General features: G+C 42.1%; 1 protein-coding gene across 2 annotated transcripts in view; it reads left to right on the forward strand.

The window, feature by feature from the left end:
* Window positions 1-16,377, forward strand: part of plxnc1 (plexin C1) — a 111,649-nt gene extending 95,272 nt beyond the window's left edge. For both annotated transcript variants that reach the window (XM_048554594.2, XM_048554595.2), the window contains exons 28-34: window positions 701-732; window positions 815-916; window positions 6,142-6,305; window positions 9,544-9,691; window positions 11,667-11,807; window positions 11,912-11,986; window positions 14,213-16,377. In XM_048554594.2, coding sequence (XP_048410551.1) covers window positions 701-732; window positions 815-916; window positions 6,142-6,305; window positions 9,544-9,691; window positions 11,667-11,807; window positions 11,912-11,986; window positions 14,213-14,311 — 761 coding nt within the window. In that variant the 3' untranslated portion in view covers window positions 14,312-16,377. The remainder of the gene's footprint in view (window positions 1-700; window positions 733-814; window positions 917-6,141; window positions 6,306-9,543; window positions 9,692-11,666; window positions 11,808-11,911; window positions 11,987-14,212) is intronic.
* Window positions 16,378-16,736: the final 359 nt, after the last annotated feature.

The raw sequence follows: 16,736 nt of genomic DNA on the forward strand, positions 1-16,736 counted from the left end.
GGTTCTGAAATAAATAGGGAGAGACGGGGAGGCGGATCAAAGATGGATAGAGGAGCAGTGGGAGAGAGATCCCCTGAGGTTTGTCCGGAGGGAGCAGGGTAACTTCTTCAGGTTAGGCATCCTTAGAAGAGGCTTCGCAGTGAGGTTAACATTGTATCAGAGATAATAGGAACTGCAGATGCCGGAGAATCCGAGATAACAAGGTGTGGAGCTGGATGAACACAGCAGGCCAAGCAGCATCTTAGGAGCAGGAAAGCTGACGTTTTGGGCCTCTAATCATTGTTTGGCTTTTTTCTGTTTGATCAGTTCATGTAGCTGTGAAGTGCCTGTGGATATTTCATCACATTAATGATGTATAAAGATATGAAACAATAGAGTGTGTGTGTGGGCAGAAGGGTCTTTTTCTCTGCTATAGATCTCTATGACCCCTAGAATGTCACTCTCACTGATTATTTTAAAACTGACATGCCTGAGTAAAAATTCATGAGCTGAGATTTCCTATATCTTTCTGATATATATCTAAAAATCATTCATTTATTCCCATACTTCCAAACCATATTTAAGTATTGCTTAATCATCAGAAGCATGCAGTTCATTTTTCAGCACCGCTTGTCTTTAGTACAGGATTCAAAATGTAGAATTCTGTACACATATACAACAGCTACCTCCTACATAAATGACCCTCTCTCATTTGCTCTAGATAATGGATCTACAAAGAAACTTTGTCACCTGGTATGTATTTCACACCAGTTCAATTTATAATTACCATTTCTAGTGATGCATTCGTTATGTGATGATATCTTGCCTTCTTTAGATTTCACCAAATTCAGAATTTGCAGAAACCCCCACTCCAGATGGAGGAAAACAAAAGTTCAAGGTTAAGGAGATGTATCTAACAAAGCTGCTATCTTCTAAGGTACTTTACACTCATGAAACTGTGAATAGTTTGCTCCATTGATGCGGGTAAAATTAACCATGATATTTCCAAACGGTTTGAAATCTGACTGTTAGTTGTTATTAATTGCTTCCTCCCCTTTACTTCCATTTAAGTAGTACCTTTCATGGTTTCACTTTGTAGCCAACATGTACCTGGGAAGTGTAGTCACTACTGCAACAGAGGACACTAAGCTGATCATTTGTGCAGAACAAGGATCCATCAACAGAAATGTGTTGATGTAAAGGTCATTATTTCAGTAACCAAGTGATACATATTGACCAGGCTTCGACTTCAGATAGTGTCAAATTCCATTACTCATTCATGAGAATGTAAATGGTGGTGTAATGAAATTGCCACTGGACATTAATCTAAAGATCCAGGCTAATGCCCTGGGATCTGGGCTCAGTTCACATGGTGCCTGGTGAAATTTGAATTGGATTAATAAATCTGGATTTTAAAGCCCGTCTAATGGTGACCATATTGATTCTGAAGGTCAGTAAGCTTCACCACTGACATTAAGGGAAGGAAGATCTCCCATCCTTACCTAATCTAGCCTACGTGTGACTCCAGACCCACAACAACTTGGTTGACTCTTAACTGCCCTTTGGAATGGCTAGGCAAACTACTCAGTTGTATCAACTTGTTACAAAGTAGGTAAAAGAAATGAAGCTGGATATTTGGCATTGACCTAAGCCGGGAATGATAACAGTGAACTCTACCCCTGTCAGCTCTGCAAAGTCATCCTTACTTTAGAGGCTTGTGCCAGAAGTGGGAGAGAGCTGTCTCACAGACTAGGTAAGCAATAGCCTGACATAGTCATACTCACAGAAACATATCTTAGAGACAAAGCCCCAGACAACACCATATCCCACAACAATCTTTAACCTCTTGGCTCTACATATCCCCCACTCTACAATTACCATCAAGCCAGGGGATCAACCCTGGTTCAGTAAGAATGCAGAAGAGTATATACCAGACGTACCTAACAATGAAGCGTCACCCTGGTGAAGCTACCAGACAGGACTACTTATGTGCCAAACAGCGAGTACTACAGGGCTAAGCGATCCCAGAGCTAATGAGTCAGAACTGAAACAACTACAGATGCTGTAAATCAGGAACAGATTTTCCAGTTCCTGATTTTCCAGAAGCTGCTGGAAAAGCTCAGCAGGTCTGGCAGCATCTGTGAAAAAAACACCAGAGTTAACATTTCAGGTCCAGTGACCCTTCCTTAGAACAGGGTAATTCCAAACCAGCCAATTGCCACCTCGTCAGTCTATTCTCAGTCATTAGTTAGGGTGCCATCAACAGCACTTACTCAGCAATTGCTGATCCTCAGTTGTTCTGCCAGAGCCACTCAGCTTCTGGCCTCATTACAAATACAGACAAAAGAATTGCCCCCAAGAGGTGAGATGAGAGTGCCTGCCCTTGACATCAAGGCCCTGTTCGACTGAGTGTGAAATCAAGGAGTCCTAGCAAAACTAGAGTCAATGGAATTCAGGTGGAATGCTGGCTGCTGGTTGGCATCATGTACAATACATAGGAAGATGGTTGTGGTTGTTGGAGGTCGGTCTTTTCAGCCCCAGGATCCTTAGGGTAGTGACCTAGGCCCAACCATCTTCAGCTGCTTCCTCAATTACCTTCCCTCCATTGTAAGGTCAGAAGTAGGGGTGTTCACTTATGATTGCAGTCTTCAGCACCATTCGTGACTCCTCAGATACTGAAGCAAATGCAACAAGATCTGGGCAACATCTAGGCTTGGGCTGACAAATAACAAGTAACTCCTGCACCAAGTAACAGACTGACAATGATCGTCTCCAAGAAGAGAGAATCTAAACACTCGTCCCTTAACGGTACGTGTTACTGCCACTGAATCCCCCACAAACAACATGCTGAGGTTTATAATTGACCAGAAACTGAATGGACTCACCACATAAATACAGTGGCTACAAGAACATGTCAGAGCCAGGGAATTCTACAGTGAGTAACTCACCTCCTTACTCCCCAGAGCATGTCCACCATCTACAAGGTACAAATCACTTGCCTGGATGAGTCCAGATTCAATGGCATTCAAAAAAGCTGGACCCCCATACGGGACAAAGCAGCCCCCGCGTGATTTGCAGTCCATTCACCTCTGACACTCACTAGTTGCAGTCTATACCAACTACAAGATGCTAGAGTTATATACCACAGCTCCTTTGGCAGCAATCCCTCAACCTCTACCACATAGATGGATAAAGGAAGCAGATACATGGGAACACCATCACCTGCAGGTTCCCTTCAAGCTGCCTGCCATCCTGACTTGGAAATACATCACCATACCTTCATTGTCACTGGGGTAAAAATTTTGGCATTCCCTTCCACGCAGTGCTGTGAGCGTACCAAGATCTCATGGATGCAAAAGTTCAATGTACCTTAACACCACCTTCTCAAGGTCAATTAAGACCAGGCAAAAAATGCTGGCTTAGCCGGTGATGCCCGCATCCTGGAAAATAATTAAAAGAATGTGGGTCTTTGGCTAACATTTTCAACTAAAAGATGGCACCTTGTAGCCATGTTCTGGATGTGATTTGAACCCATAACACACATTCAAACATGCTAACACTGATTCAAAACTGTTAATCTGGTATCATATTGGTAACAGTTCAACCCCAAGAGAGTACTTAGTTTAGTGCTTGTAATTCATCAATTAAATCTTAGCTTAGTCTCCATGCTTCATAGCAACCCAACCTCTGAGGTTTATTAGTCACAATGAGATTAATTAGATATTTTATGAAAGAAAAACGGGCATTTATATAGCATTCTTCAGAGCTTCAGGAGCTTTATTGTGAAAGAATGTATATGCTATTGCATTAAGGAATCAGTTTACAGAACAAACTCTCACAAACATCAATGTGATAACTTTGTTAAACTTTGCCAATTTAATGTTATGGGCCAGACCAAACTCCCTTCAAACATATCAAGGAGATAGACTAGACTCTAACATTTACCCTACTTAAAGACAAGTGAAAGGTACAGTGTTCCAGATGTAATTCAGTAGGTTATACTACATTCATTTAAGCAAAGTATACTTTATTTGTATCCTACAGTTAAAGTTCAAACAAAAGAAAGAAAAACTGATATAACTTTGTTGGAAAATGTAACAGAATAATATTTAACTACAAAACAGCAACTGCTCCAATATTGCAACATCCCATAAACACACTTTTGGTAAAGGCAAATTCAGTAAAATAAATTGTCTCACATGCAATGTTTCTCCAGTCCAGGAGGAAATAATATCAAGAGAAAATGCTGACAGACAGAGAACCCTTAGCATTTTGCTTTAGCAGGGAGAAATGTATGGCAGCTTTCAAACCCCAATTACTACTGAACGCTAAACTAAAACCCTGTTTTTTTGGGAGCCTGACTCCACCCGTTTCTGCTGCTTCTATTGTTTCAACATTTAAAATACCCCAAGGCCTCACAGGCTGTTTACGTTATTGGCTTGGAATAGACAACTTTAATATCTCTGTCTGAAACTCTCTTCATAAAAAGAGGACAAAATACACTTCTTTAAGCCATTCTATTATTATGTAATGATAGTGAAACCATCAGCACTCACCATTGTATTCTTCTGAAAGTGAGAACAGTTTCTGGAGTCTGTGCGCATGGACCTAAACCTGGAATCCAGAGTTTTTGTCAGTGACTCTCTAAACGATGTGTTGTTGAAGTTTCTACAAGCTGCAATCAATTAGAAATCACTGAACTGACTAGAACCTATCCTTTTATGCTGTACACAGAGCATGAGCCTTGCTGTAAAACTTCTTGGATCGAGTTACACCTTGATCAATGAGGTGCAACCAGGGTTTGGACAGTGTACTAAGCATTTAATTACTTCCAGAAAAACTTTCTGAACTTGAAAAGCTAATGTTTTATTTGTGAAGTATCAAATTCTTCCATTATGACAATTTTTTTTTGAAGTTTGTTCAGTCTTTATCTCAATCCCATTCATGTGATCCTGTTAGATCTTTTGCTCTGTGCTCAATGGATTTTCTTTGCTAGGTCGCTGGATGTCAGAACATTCCGATTTGATTGGGTTGCTTACCCTACCATCACTGTCCCATTGACTTGGCTGGCCGCATATATAAAATAATGTCAGGAAAAGGGAAAGCCACCCGACAGAAAGAGTCGGATTTTTCAATGCGATATTCTTCATGAAAGGCAGCAAACAGTCCATGCAGCGCTTAGGTGATGTTGATTGAGAGATAAATATTGGCAGGCCAGTACGAGAGAACGCTTCTGTTCTGCTACAAAATTATGCATGGGATCCTCTATATCAGTGTAAGAATGTAAATGGAGCCTTGGTTTAACACCTCATTTGGAAACGTAAATCCGTGAGAGTAAAACAAATCTCAAGTACTGCAATGATGTGTCAGCTTCACTCACAGATAGACTCATGTCTCTGGAGTCGTTCCTGCCTGTACAGGTGATCATCCCTCTGTCCGGATGGTTTTTGAAATCACACTGTCTAGATTAAAAAGTATACCACAGGACTGTCCAGTCTAGCTTTGTTTCTTGACCATCTACATGAGGCTGCCTGGTTATTCCTCTTTGGAAATATTTTACAGAAGCTCAAGTTGTTTGGGCCAGAATCCTTTTGATTCTTTCTAGAGGTGTACTTTCTCCTTACAGCTTCTGACACGTTTATTTAAAAAAAAGTATTCAGGAAATTAAGAAGCAGTTGTAAAGAAAAACAATTTTAAAAAATCATTTCACTCCTAGACTTCTTGTCACATATACTCTAGGCAGCAATTCAACCTGATTCTAGCAGATTTTTTTGATGACGCATTTTCAAGCACACCCTAAAAATATTTCCATTTATCCAACACTCTCTCTCTCTCTCTCCCCGAATCAGTAATGTTGCAATTTGTTGAAAGTGCTTTATAGATCAAATCCTCAAACCACAGAGATAACAAGGTATGGAGCTGGATGAACACAGCAGGCCAAGCAGCATCAGAGGAGCAGGAAGGCTGACATTTCGGGTCTAGACCCTTCTTCAGACCCTTTTTCTGAAGATGAGTCTAGACCCGAAACATCAGCTTTCCTGCTCCTGTGATGCTGCTTGGCCTGCTGTTTTCATTCAGCTCCACACCTTGTTATCTCAGACTCTCCAGCATCAGCAGTTCCGGCTATCTCTTCCTCAAGCCACACGTCTCTTTCTGTTTCAGGTTGCACTTCACCCTTTTGTCGAGAGCCTTTTCAGAAGCATCTGGAACATTCCAAATAACAAGCCACCAATAGCCATTCGGCACATCTTTGACATTTTACATGCTCAGGCTGTCATTAAGAAGATAACTGATCCTGATGTCTTACACATATGGAAGACTAACAGGTAGTGATTATTACATTATTAGTGGTGCTTTTGCTTAACTTTGAGTATTCTTACCATTTAGAAAATAGCACAGATTTCCAAAATGTACTTTTGCCATCTTGAGTTAAGGGTATGGGGGTTATAATGCACTCTAGACTTGAGGGTCTTGAACTGCCAACCTGTTCTGGAGGGAAGTGTCACCCCACTTGCTTCTGAACTGGCCCAGATCCATAGTTCAATATCTATTCAACCAACGTGGAGACGTCCTGCCAAGTCCGGTGCCCTTTCCAACATTTGATCTTCCTCTGTACGTGTTCACAACTGATCAAGATGACCCAAGCCATGAGTTTCTAATGGGGAATGGATTTTTTTTTGTGACTGGGAAAAGATCATGTTATTCAGGAAATCTAGTTCAAAGCACATCCTTATTCAATGATTGCAGCTTTCATTCTGTCTATTCAGCCTCGGAATTCCTATTTCTCCAAAGGATTTTAGAACATTGGATGAACTTCCTGAGGAAGTGGTGGATGTGGGCACAATTGTAACATTTAAATGACATTTGGATAAGTACATGAATAGGAAAGGTTTGGGTGGATATGGACCAGGAGCAGGCAGGTGAGACTGGTTTAGTTTGGGATTATGGTCAGCATGGACTGGTTGGATCGAAGGGCCTGTTTCCTTGCTGTATGACTCTCTAACTCTATAACATGGGGCTTAACTCTACCCCGTTTGAACATTGCTGATTCACTGGATGTTTCCGGAATTTTGTTTGTAGTTTCTTAAGTCTAGTACCGTTGTATGTTGAGGGCAAAGTTGTGCTATCAATCACCAATATGTTGTTCCTCATTCTCTGAATGCACCCAAACTCATGACCCTCCCTGTGCCCTGCTGACACTTGAAGTTTCCTGATCAGATTGTGACCCTGCTTACATTGTTCCTTCGCTGTCTCATCACCGTCTTCCCCATTCGAAAAACTAACCCAAGAGTTGTCAAAAAAAGTAAGCAAATAAAACATGAGAACCAGATTTCTTACATCACAACAGTGATTCCTTCAGACGTGCTTTATTGAATGTGAAGCATTTTCAGATGTCTGGAGGTTGTACTCATTGGAGTTGAGAAGAATGAGAGGTGATTCTTAGGAGATTTGACAAGGTAGGTGTGGAAGGATCGTTTCTCCTTGTAGGAGCGTCTGGAGTCAAAGGGAGTAAGGAGTTAGAACAAAGAACAAAGAAAATTACAGCACAGGAACAGGCCATTTGGCCCTCCCAGCCTGTGCTGATCCAGATCCTCTGTCTAAACCTGTCGCCTATTTTCCAAGGATCTGTATTCCTCTGCTCCCTGCCCATTCATGTATCTGTCCAGATACATCTTAAATGACACTATTGTGCCCGCCTCTACCACCTCCGCTGGCAACGCGTTCCAGGCACCCACCACCCTCTGCGTAAAGAACTTTTCATGCATATCTCCCTTAAACCTTTCCCCTCTCACCTTGAAATTGTGGCCCCTAGTAACTGAGTCCCTCACTCCGGGTGAAAGCCTCTTGCTATCCACCCTGTCTATACCCCTCATGATTTTGTAGACCTCAATCAGATCACCCTCTCAACCTGTGTCTTTCTAACGAAAATAATCCTAATCTACTCAACCTTTCTTCATAGTTAGCACCCTCCATACCAGGCAACATCCTGGTGAACCTCCTCTGCACCCTCGCCAAAGCATCCACATCCTTTTGGTAACGTGGCGACCAAAACTGTACGCAGTATTCCAAATGTGGCCGAACCATAGTCCTACACAACTGTAACATACGGTTGCCTATTTAAGACAGAGATGAGGAGGAATTTTCACTTGCAAAAGGTGGCACATCTGTGGACTTCTTTACTGTAGAAGCTGAGTGATTAAGTATATTTGAGGCTTGAGATAAGCAGGTTTTTTTTAAAATCAGTAAGACAGCCAAGGCTAATGGGAAAGAAGCAGGAACGTGGAGTTGAGGATTATCAAATCAACCACGATCTCATTGAATGGCAGAGCAGACCTGATGGTCTGAAGGGCCTACTTATGCTCCTACATCTTATGATATTCAGGTTGCTATATAAATTCAAGTCTCCCTTTCCTTCACTACTTCAGAACTGTCCCACAGTGAATTATACCCAATGAAATGTTTTGGAGGAGCAGCCCCTGTAGCAGTACCGACAATCTGGTGCAAGCTCTCACTGTCAGAAATTGGACGTGATGTGATTTGGTGGTATCGGTTGAGGAATCAATATTGGTTAAGAACATTGGGGGGAACTGTTTTGTGTTTTGTTAACATGTACCATATTCCCTTGAAAGGACAGACAAACCTTCAATTAGTTTCCCATCCAAATCAACAAGCTCTTCTCTTCACACAGTGGTTGGTAATGTTGATAAATCATGTCTGTTTCTTGTTGTAAACCCTTCCTTCCTGGCCCACAGATACTCCCGTGGAATAGTTACAATGCAAGAACTTATTCAGCCCATCATTTCTGTGCACATTGTTCCTTTTGAAATAACAATTCCCTTGTGTTTGGAAACAGTCACCTCACATTCTTGGATCTTAACTATTTACTGTGGGAAGGTGTCTTTTTCTCAAGTCATTTTTGCTTCTTTTGCCATTTGTTATAAATCTTGATTTTTTTTTCACTAGTGGGAACATTTTCTCCCTATCTATTCTGTCCACACCTCTCATGGTTTGAATCCTCCCATCAAATCTCCTCTCAACCTTCTCTTTTCCAAGTACAATCCCAGTGTCTCCAACCTCTCTTAATAATCTTCATTCTTGGGACCATTCTGGTGAAACTTGTCTTCAATCAGTTGAGTCATCACATCCTTCCTCAAGTACAACACCCAGGATTGGAAACAGCACTGTATCAAATAAACCTGCTGGTCTGTAACCTGGTGTCAGACCTTCATCCACCCCAGGCCAACACCAGAACCTCCACGTCATATCAGATGACGAGGCAGTGAATGGGACAAACCTCTCCAACATCAGCTCATCCCCCTCAGTGGTAGAGTGTCTTGGCAATGAATTAAGTAAAGTTGAGCTTTTGTATCCTGAGAGTTGGGAACAGTCAGTGATAACACCACTGTGGTGAAACAGGATGCAGCAGACGCCAAACAGTTTGACTGGGGTACTCATTCGATCACAGGAGCACCAGGGAAGTGAAGTAAGCCAAGCAGCTCACTGATGTTACAGTTTTGAAATTGACATGGTTGGGTTTTAACATGACTGTTCTTTCTTCACCAGTCTTCCCCTTCGCTTTTGGATAAACATCATTAAAAATCCTCAGTTTGTGTTTGACATGGAGAAGACCCCACACTTGGACGGCTGTCTGTCTGTCATTGCACAGGCCTTCATGGATTCCTTCTCCTTAGTGTCTCATAAGCTTGGGAAGGTAAATATCTTTAGGGTTGATTTTAAACATTAGGGGAAAGTGGGAATTAGTGATGCGTGCTCATTACATTCCCATTCCTTAACTCACTACCTGTCACACCCCCAAACCTGCTTATTCCACATGTTTCAGCCAATCAATTACATGTCCCACCCATTAGAACTGTACCACTTAATCCCTGGCCCATTATACTCTGCCTGTTATTCAGCCCGTCCATTGTAGTTTTGTACAGTTACCCTTCTGCCTGTTTGCAAGTTGTTTCCATCACTCTCATTTCCAGCTGGGGGACTGGAAGGTAGTGCAGTGTTAAAACTGGCTCTCAAAATGAATATTTATGATAGGTTCCAAGGCCCCTGACTGGGTGTGGTGGGGGGGAGGGGTTGGTGAGAAGGTGAGCTAGGAATTGACAAAGTATTTAGGAGAGAGAGGTGGAGAAAGAGGCAGGAGGTGGGTGGGGTGTTGTTGGTGGGTGCTGTGTGGCCTAGAATAGCCAGTGGTCCTGAGGAGTGAAGGTAAGTGGAGCTCAGCCAATTGGAACCTCAGTGCCTAGCACTCCTAACTTGTGAGTCAGTGGTTCTGAGTTCAAGTCCCATCCCAGAGTCATTAAGACATAATCCAGACTGACAATCCAGTGTAATAATTGAAAGAATTTTGCACTGATGGAAGTACGGTCTTTTGGATGAGATGTTAAACTGAGAACATTGATATGATCACATTTTGAGGAGTGCACTGTCTTTCCCAGTTTCACACACACACACTCACTCTCATGCATGCTTGCTCTCTCTCACTCATGCTCACTCTCTCTCTGAGACACACACACACACACACTCTGTCTCTCTCTCTCTCTCTCACACTCACACACATTCTCTCTCACACACACACTCACTGTCTTTCATACACACGCAGACAAACTCTCTCTCTCACTGTCTCTCTCTCACACTCTATCTCATACACACTCTCTCTTACACACGCACTCTCTCTCTCACACACAAACTGTCTCTCTCACACATACACACTCTCTCACACACACACTCTCTCACACACACACACACACAAACACACAATGTCTCTCTCTCACACACACTCTCTTACACACAAAATCACTCTTTCACACACATACTCTCTCACACACACACAGTCTCACACACACACACTCTCGCTCTCCTATCCACACTGTCTTGCACACACACACATACACGCGCACACACACTCTCTCTCACACACACATTCTCTCTCTCTCTCACACACACTCTCTCACACGCACACTCTCTCTCTCACACACGCACTCTCTTACACACAAAATCACTCTTTCACACACACACACACACACACACACACTCTCTCTCTCTTTCACACACACACACACTCTTACACACAAACTCACTTTCTCACACACACTGTCTGTCACACACACACACACACACACTCTTTCTCACACACATACTCTCTGTCTCTCTCACATACACATTCTCTCTGTCTCTCTCACTCTCTCTCCCTCTCTCACACACACATACAACACATACAAACACACACACACACACACACACACACACACACACACACACACACACACACACACACACACACACACGTGTGCATTTTAAATAAAGAAAAGGAATTAACATTAATGTTCTGGGAGGCTTTCACTCTAACATCCCGTATTTGTGACAGGTCATTAGACACGTACATCTATCACTGCAGTCTTTTCAAAAGTGACTCATCAAAGAGATATTGACAGAAAGTCTTCCAGAAGTGTATCAAAAGAACAGCTGCCTCTCTTTGTCCAGACCTGTCACCTTTTGACTTGTACACTACGCTCTCCTTGTTCCTCAGTGTCCCCCCAGGACCATACCATTCACTGTGTGTATCTTCCCCTTCTCAGACCTCTCCAAATGTATCAACTCACATTTATCAGTGTTAAACTCTTACAGTGCTTGAAATCTTTGAAGGAGATTATATAAATGTCTTTATTTTTAAGCACTCTCCAACCAATAAAGTGCTTTACGCTAGAGATATCCCACACTACCAGAATGAAGTGAAACGTTACTACCACCAGATTGCTGAAATGGGGGCAGTGAGCAAGGAGGAAATGGAGATCTTTCTCACCGAGGAATCAAAGGTAATGAAAATGTGTTTTAAAATACAAGGTTCCCAGTTTGTCGCTCACTTCATCCCACTGCTTGGGGCAGCAAATCTTTAAACAACATGATCATTTTCTTTCAGAAGCATGAGAATGAATTTAAAGAAAGGGATGCTATGGTTGAACTCGGGAAATATATCTACAGGTACTCGGTTCAGGTAAGGGATTCCTTCTGAGGCAGTGGCCTCAACTGTTAGACATTCCATAGTTTTATTTGACAAGGCGCCACTTCAAAGGTTCTTGTGCAAAACAGAGGCACATGTTGTGAGGGGTGACATATTAGCAAGGACTAAAGTCTTGGAGAAAACATAAAAATGGGTCATAAGCCATACAGCACAGAAACAGACCATTCAGTCCAACCAGTGCATCCCGAACATAATCCCAAACTGAACGAATGCCACCTGCCTGTTCTTGGCCAATCTCCCTCCAAACCCTTCCTTTTCATGTACTTACTTAAGTGCCTTTTAATTGTGCCCACATCCACCATTTCCCCAGGAAGTTCATTCCACACGCAAACTACTGTCTATGTAAAAAATTTGCTTCTCACATCTTTTTTAATCTCTCTCCTCTCACCTTAAGAATGTGCCCCCTAGTCTTGAAATCCCCCATTCTAAGGAAAAGACAACTGCCACTAACCGATTCATGATTTTATAAACCTCCATACGGTCACCTCTCAACCTCCTACGCTCCAGTGAAAATGCAAACTTTCTATACCTGGTAATGTCCCGTTAAGTCACTTCTGAACCCTCTTTAGCTTGGTAATATCCTTCCTAAAACAGGGTGACCAGAATTGGACACAGAATTCCAGAAGACGCCTCACCAATGTCCCATACCATCTCAATATGACTTCCCAACTCCGATATTCAAAGTTCTGAGCAATCAAGGCAAGGCTTCTACACGCCCTTCTAACCACCCTGTCTATATGTGACGCAAATTTCAAAGCATTATGTACCTGAACCCCTAGGTCTCCCTGTCCTGCAACACTACCCAAGGCCCTATCATTAATTGTCTAAGTCCTGCCCCTGTTTATTGTACCAAAAAATACTTCGCATTTATTCAAATTGAATTCCATCTGCTATTTTTCAGCCCCTTGACCCATTTGATCAAGATTCTTCTGTAATCTTAGAAAACCTTCTTCACTGTATACTATGTCGCCCCAATTAGGATGTGACAACTGGGGTCCTGCAGGGGTCTATACTGGAGCTTCTACCTTTTACAATTTATATCAGTGATTCAGATGTACATAGAAAGTTGCAGGCCGCTATGGATAAGTTGAGTGATTAAAAATCTGGCATACGATGTAAAAAAATGTGATGTATTCAACTTGGGAGGAAGAATTATGCCAGTGGATGGTGACTACAAGAATTCCAAGGTGCATGGGGTAAGGCATGAATCACAAGATGTTAGTACGCAGATCCAGCAAGTTGTTAATAATGTTAACTGGATGCTGTCATTTATTAACTGAGAAATTGAACATTGAAGTAAGGAGGTTATGCTTGAATTATACAGGGCATTGGTCGAAGCACATCCTGCACATACTGTGTGCAGCTTTGGCCTTCTTTTTTGAGGAAGGACGTAAATTCATTGGAGGTGGTTTACAAAATTGACACCTAGAATGACTGGGTGGGTTTAAGAGGAAACTTTGTACAGGGCTGGGCTTGTTTCCACTGGAGTTAAGGAAAATGAAAGATAACTGATTAAAGTTTATAAGATGCCAGACAATGTGGATGTGAAAAGGATGTTTTCTTTTGTGCATGAGTCCAGAATTAGGGGGCACTGTTTTACAGTAAGTGAGGAGATCTTTTCTCAAGGGGCTGTGTGACGTCGCCACTCTCTTCCTCAAAGGTGGTGGAATCCGGGCCATTGAGTATCATTAAGGTGGGGATGGATAGATTCTTCTTTGGCAGGAGATCGGAGGTTATCAGGGCTAGATGGAAATGTGGAGTTCGAAGCACGTCAGTTCAGCTATTTTCTTATTGAAGGGCAGAATAGGGTCAGGAGGTCAAATGGCCTTATTCGGCTTTTATTTCGTATGTTTGTGTGTTCATTTATGGGGCGCCACACACCTAGCAATACTTTGATTCACTGGTCGTAGATGCTGGCTCTCTCACCCACATCAGAATAGCCCAGGTCATGCAGTGGCCAATTTGAGATTAATAGACTGCAGACTTTTGATACCAGTGACCTCCATCGCTGGGGTCAGGCAGAGGGAAGGATCACATCATTTACATACATGATAGCAAGCATCTCAATAACAATGGGCATGTCTCTGATGTAGGCCCCAGTGGGAAGGTAAGAAATAGTGCGCTGTCATTATCCATTTCATGCATAGTCAGCCTGCGATTTGGAATTTACAATGTATTACTCCCGAATTTGTTTTGCAGTTGGCTAAACTGGAGAATGAAGATATTCAAGGTATGAATGAGGGCATTGCCAAAATAAAGGAATACTTTGACAGCAAATCTAAGTGTGGATGGGAGTGAACAAGCGCTTTGGGGTAAATACTACGCAAGAAGCGACCACGAAGAGACCTCAGAAGGTCTTACCCTCTTCGGGCACTGGTGTCTCTGAGAGTGTAATGAAAAATCCAAAACACTTTGAAACAGAGCTGTGCCTCCAGGAGAAAGGATATTATCTGATTTACCCAATGAGCCACCACCTCACTCATGAGATCAGGACTTCCACTGGTCACCAAAGTGACTTAGTTCAAGCTGGTAGCTGTGAGAGGCTATAGGCGTGCACTGCAGCAAAACAAATATTGCCTCCCAATCATGACTCACTGGGTACTTCTTTCTTCAGGGTAATTATGTGGGGATTCCTGCTTTTGTCCCTTGAAAACTCGGTACATTTTCTGTCATGTTTACTAAGTCCATATTGAATAATTGTTTACTTCATAAAAGGAGTACCTTTTTTTCCTCAATAACTTGAAGAGATCTGATATTCTATTGCTTTCATACAGGAAAAGAACTGCATTTGTTACATTTACGATCAAAGATCTGTAGTTAAGTTAAAATGTGTTTTTGCACAAGTGTAATATATGTTAATTAAAATGCAAATAGAAGTGGTCGTGTTTGGATACAGATGATGTTCTGTTCAACTGTAACCTTCTGTATTTTTAATATTTTAATGGTACTAACTACAAGAATCACAAATAATGTTTTATAATGTTAGCGATAGCAGAATGTTACTGGACATGAAAGTCTAATTACCGATTTGTTAGATTATTAAAGGGTACCAGATTGTATTGACCTATGGTACATGCTGTAAATTAGCAACATAGGGTAACCATAAACCCTAGCAGAGGTACAGTTACTTACTTATTAAGCATTAACTTTGTTGGATGATCACAGCTTACCCTGACAACTTCTGCATTGTGCCTCTCAACGTCACTCAAGGTTTAATTACAACTCCCACTTCATCCCTTTGTCTCTCCAATTTCTCCTCTCCCCATCCGCACACAGGAAGGAAGGAGGTCATTTGAAAATAATTGGAAAAGTTATTTGAGACAAACAGATAAAGTGCACAAACTTAAATAAGGACATATAAAGGCCCTCATTGTGAAACTGAGTAAATTAACAGTTTGAAAATCCATTTAGCACCGTCCCAGAGCTTCAGACTACTGAGGGTAACACAAACAGGATAGCAAAAGCATTAAACGGGGCAATGCCCCAAGAACTGCAGAAAGCAGCTCACTTTCTCCAGGGCAATTAGGGATGAGCAACAAAGACTGGCCAAGCCAGTTAAAAAATGCACAAACCTGTACCTCATCATGGGCAGATCAGTGGGAAATTTCAATTTGTGAAAACAGGGTATTTCACAAGACTCTGAAGAGATATTGCCATAATTTCCTTATCTCATTGTACCAGGGTAATAAAGGACCAGGTCTACCTGTCATGTTACATAACTTCGTTTAACTTTGCCACTACCTCCCCCACACATCACTGCAGTGTGTCTGTTCCACCACAGCATGGAACCAGACCCTTCGGCCCAACTTGTCCGTGCCAACCGGGTTTCGTGAACTGGCCCCATTTGCCAGCGTTTGGCCCATATCCCTCTAAACCTTTCCTGCTTACATACCTGTCTATGTCTCTACGGGTGCAATGTCCTCCAGCGTCAGTGCACTATTAATACCTTGTTGTTGAAGGGTGCAGTACCTACAAGCCAGCGTACTTCATAATTCAATGACATCTGTTCTCTTTTTGAGGACTAATAGCAGTGTTTTCTTTTATTATTTGTGTTATTGATTTTGTCCAATGCGAATGGGGTATGGCTTTCGGTTGCCATTTTCACGGACTGTTCTTTCCCTGTCAGTTACTATATTCTGAAACTTGCTCTGTAAACCTTGTTCATTTGGTTTCACTAAAATAAATGGTTTGGCTCATTGTGTCTCCTTCTGAGCTCTACCTTGTGCATTTATCACATGATGGCACGTTTATGTAAATATACTCATTGATATGTAAGTGTATGCAAATAACTCCTGCTGGGACATCTGCTATCAGGGTATGGCCACCTGACGAAGGAGCAGTGCTGTGAAAGCTTGTGATTTTAAATAAACCCACTGGACCATAATCTGGTGTCATGTAACTTCTGATTTTGTCCATCCCAGTCTAACACCAGCACTTCCACATTAAAAGTATGTCATCTGTTTTGGCAGGGGGTTGCTGGTGGGGGATGTTTGGAAAAGGGGAGAGTTAAGACCTGAAAACTGTTGCAAGTTGGAAACTGTTTGTAAACCCAGCTCACAGCGATCACCCGTTTGGAGCCAGTTATTTAAATGTGTATGTAATCAAACAGTATAGCCATGTTTCAGGCCAATAAACTCTGTCTGTCCGACTAACGAGGGACTTTTCATGTGATGGTCACAGGTTCTACTCCTTGTTCGGGGTGATGCTTTCAAAACTGAAAGAG

The sequence above is a fragment of the Stegostoma tigrinum genome, chromosome 25, assembly GCF_030684315.1.
Source record: "Stegostoma tigrinum isolate sSteTig4 chromosome 25, sSteTig4.hap1, whole genome shotgun sequence".
NCBI lineage: Eukaryota > Metazoa > Chordata > Chondrichthyes > Orectolobiformes > Stegostomatidae > Stegostoma > Stegostoma tigrinum.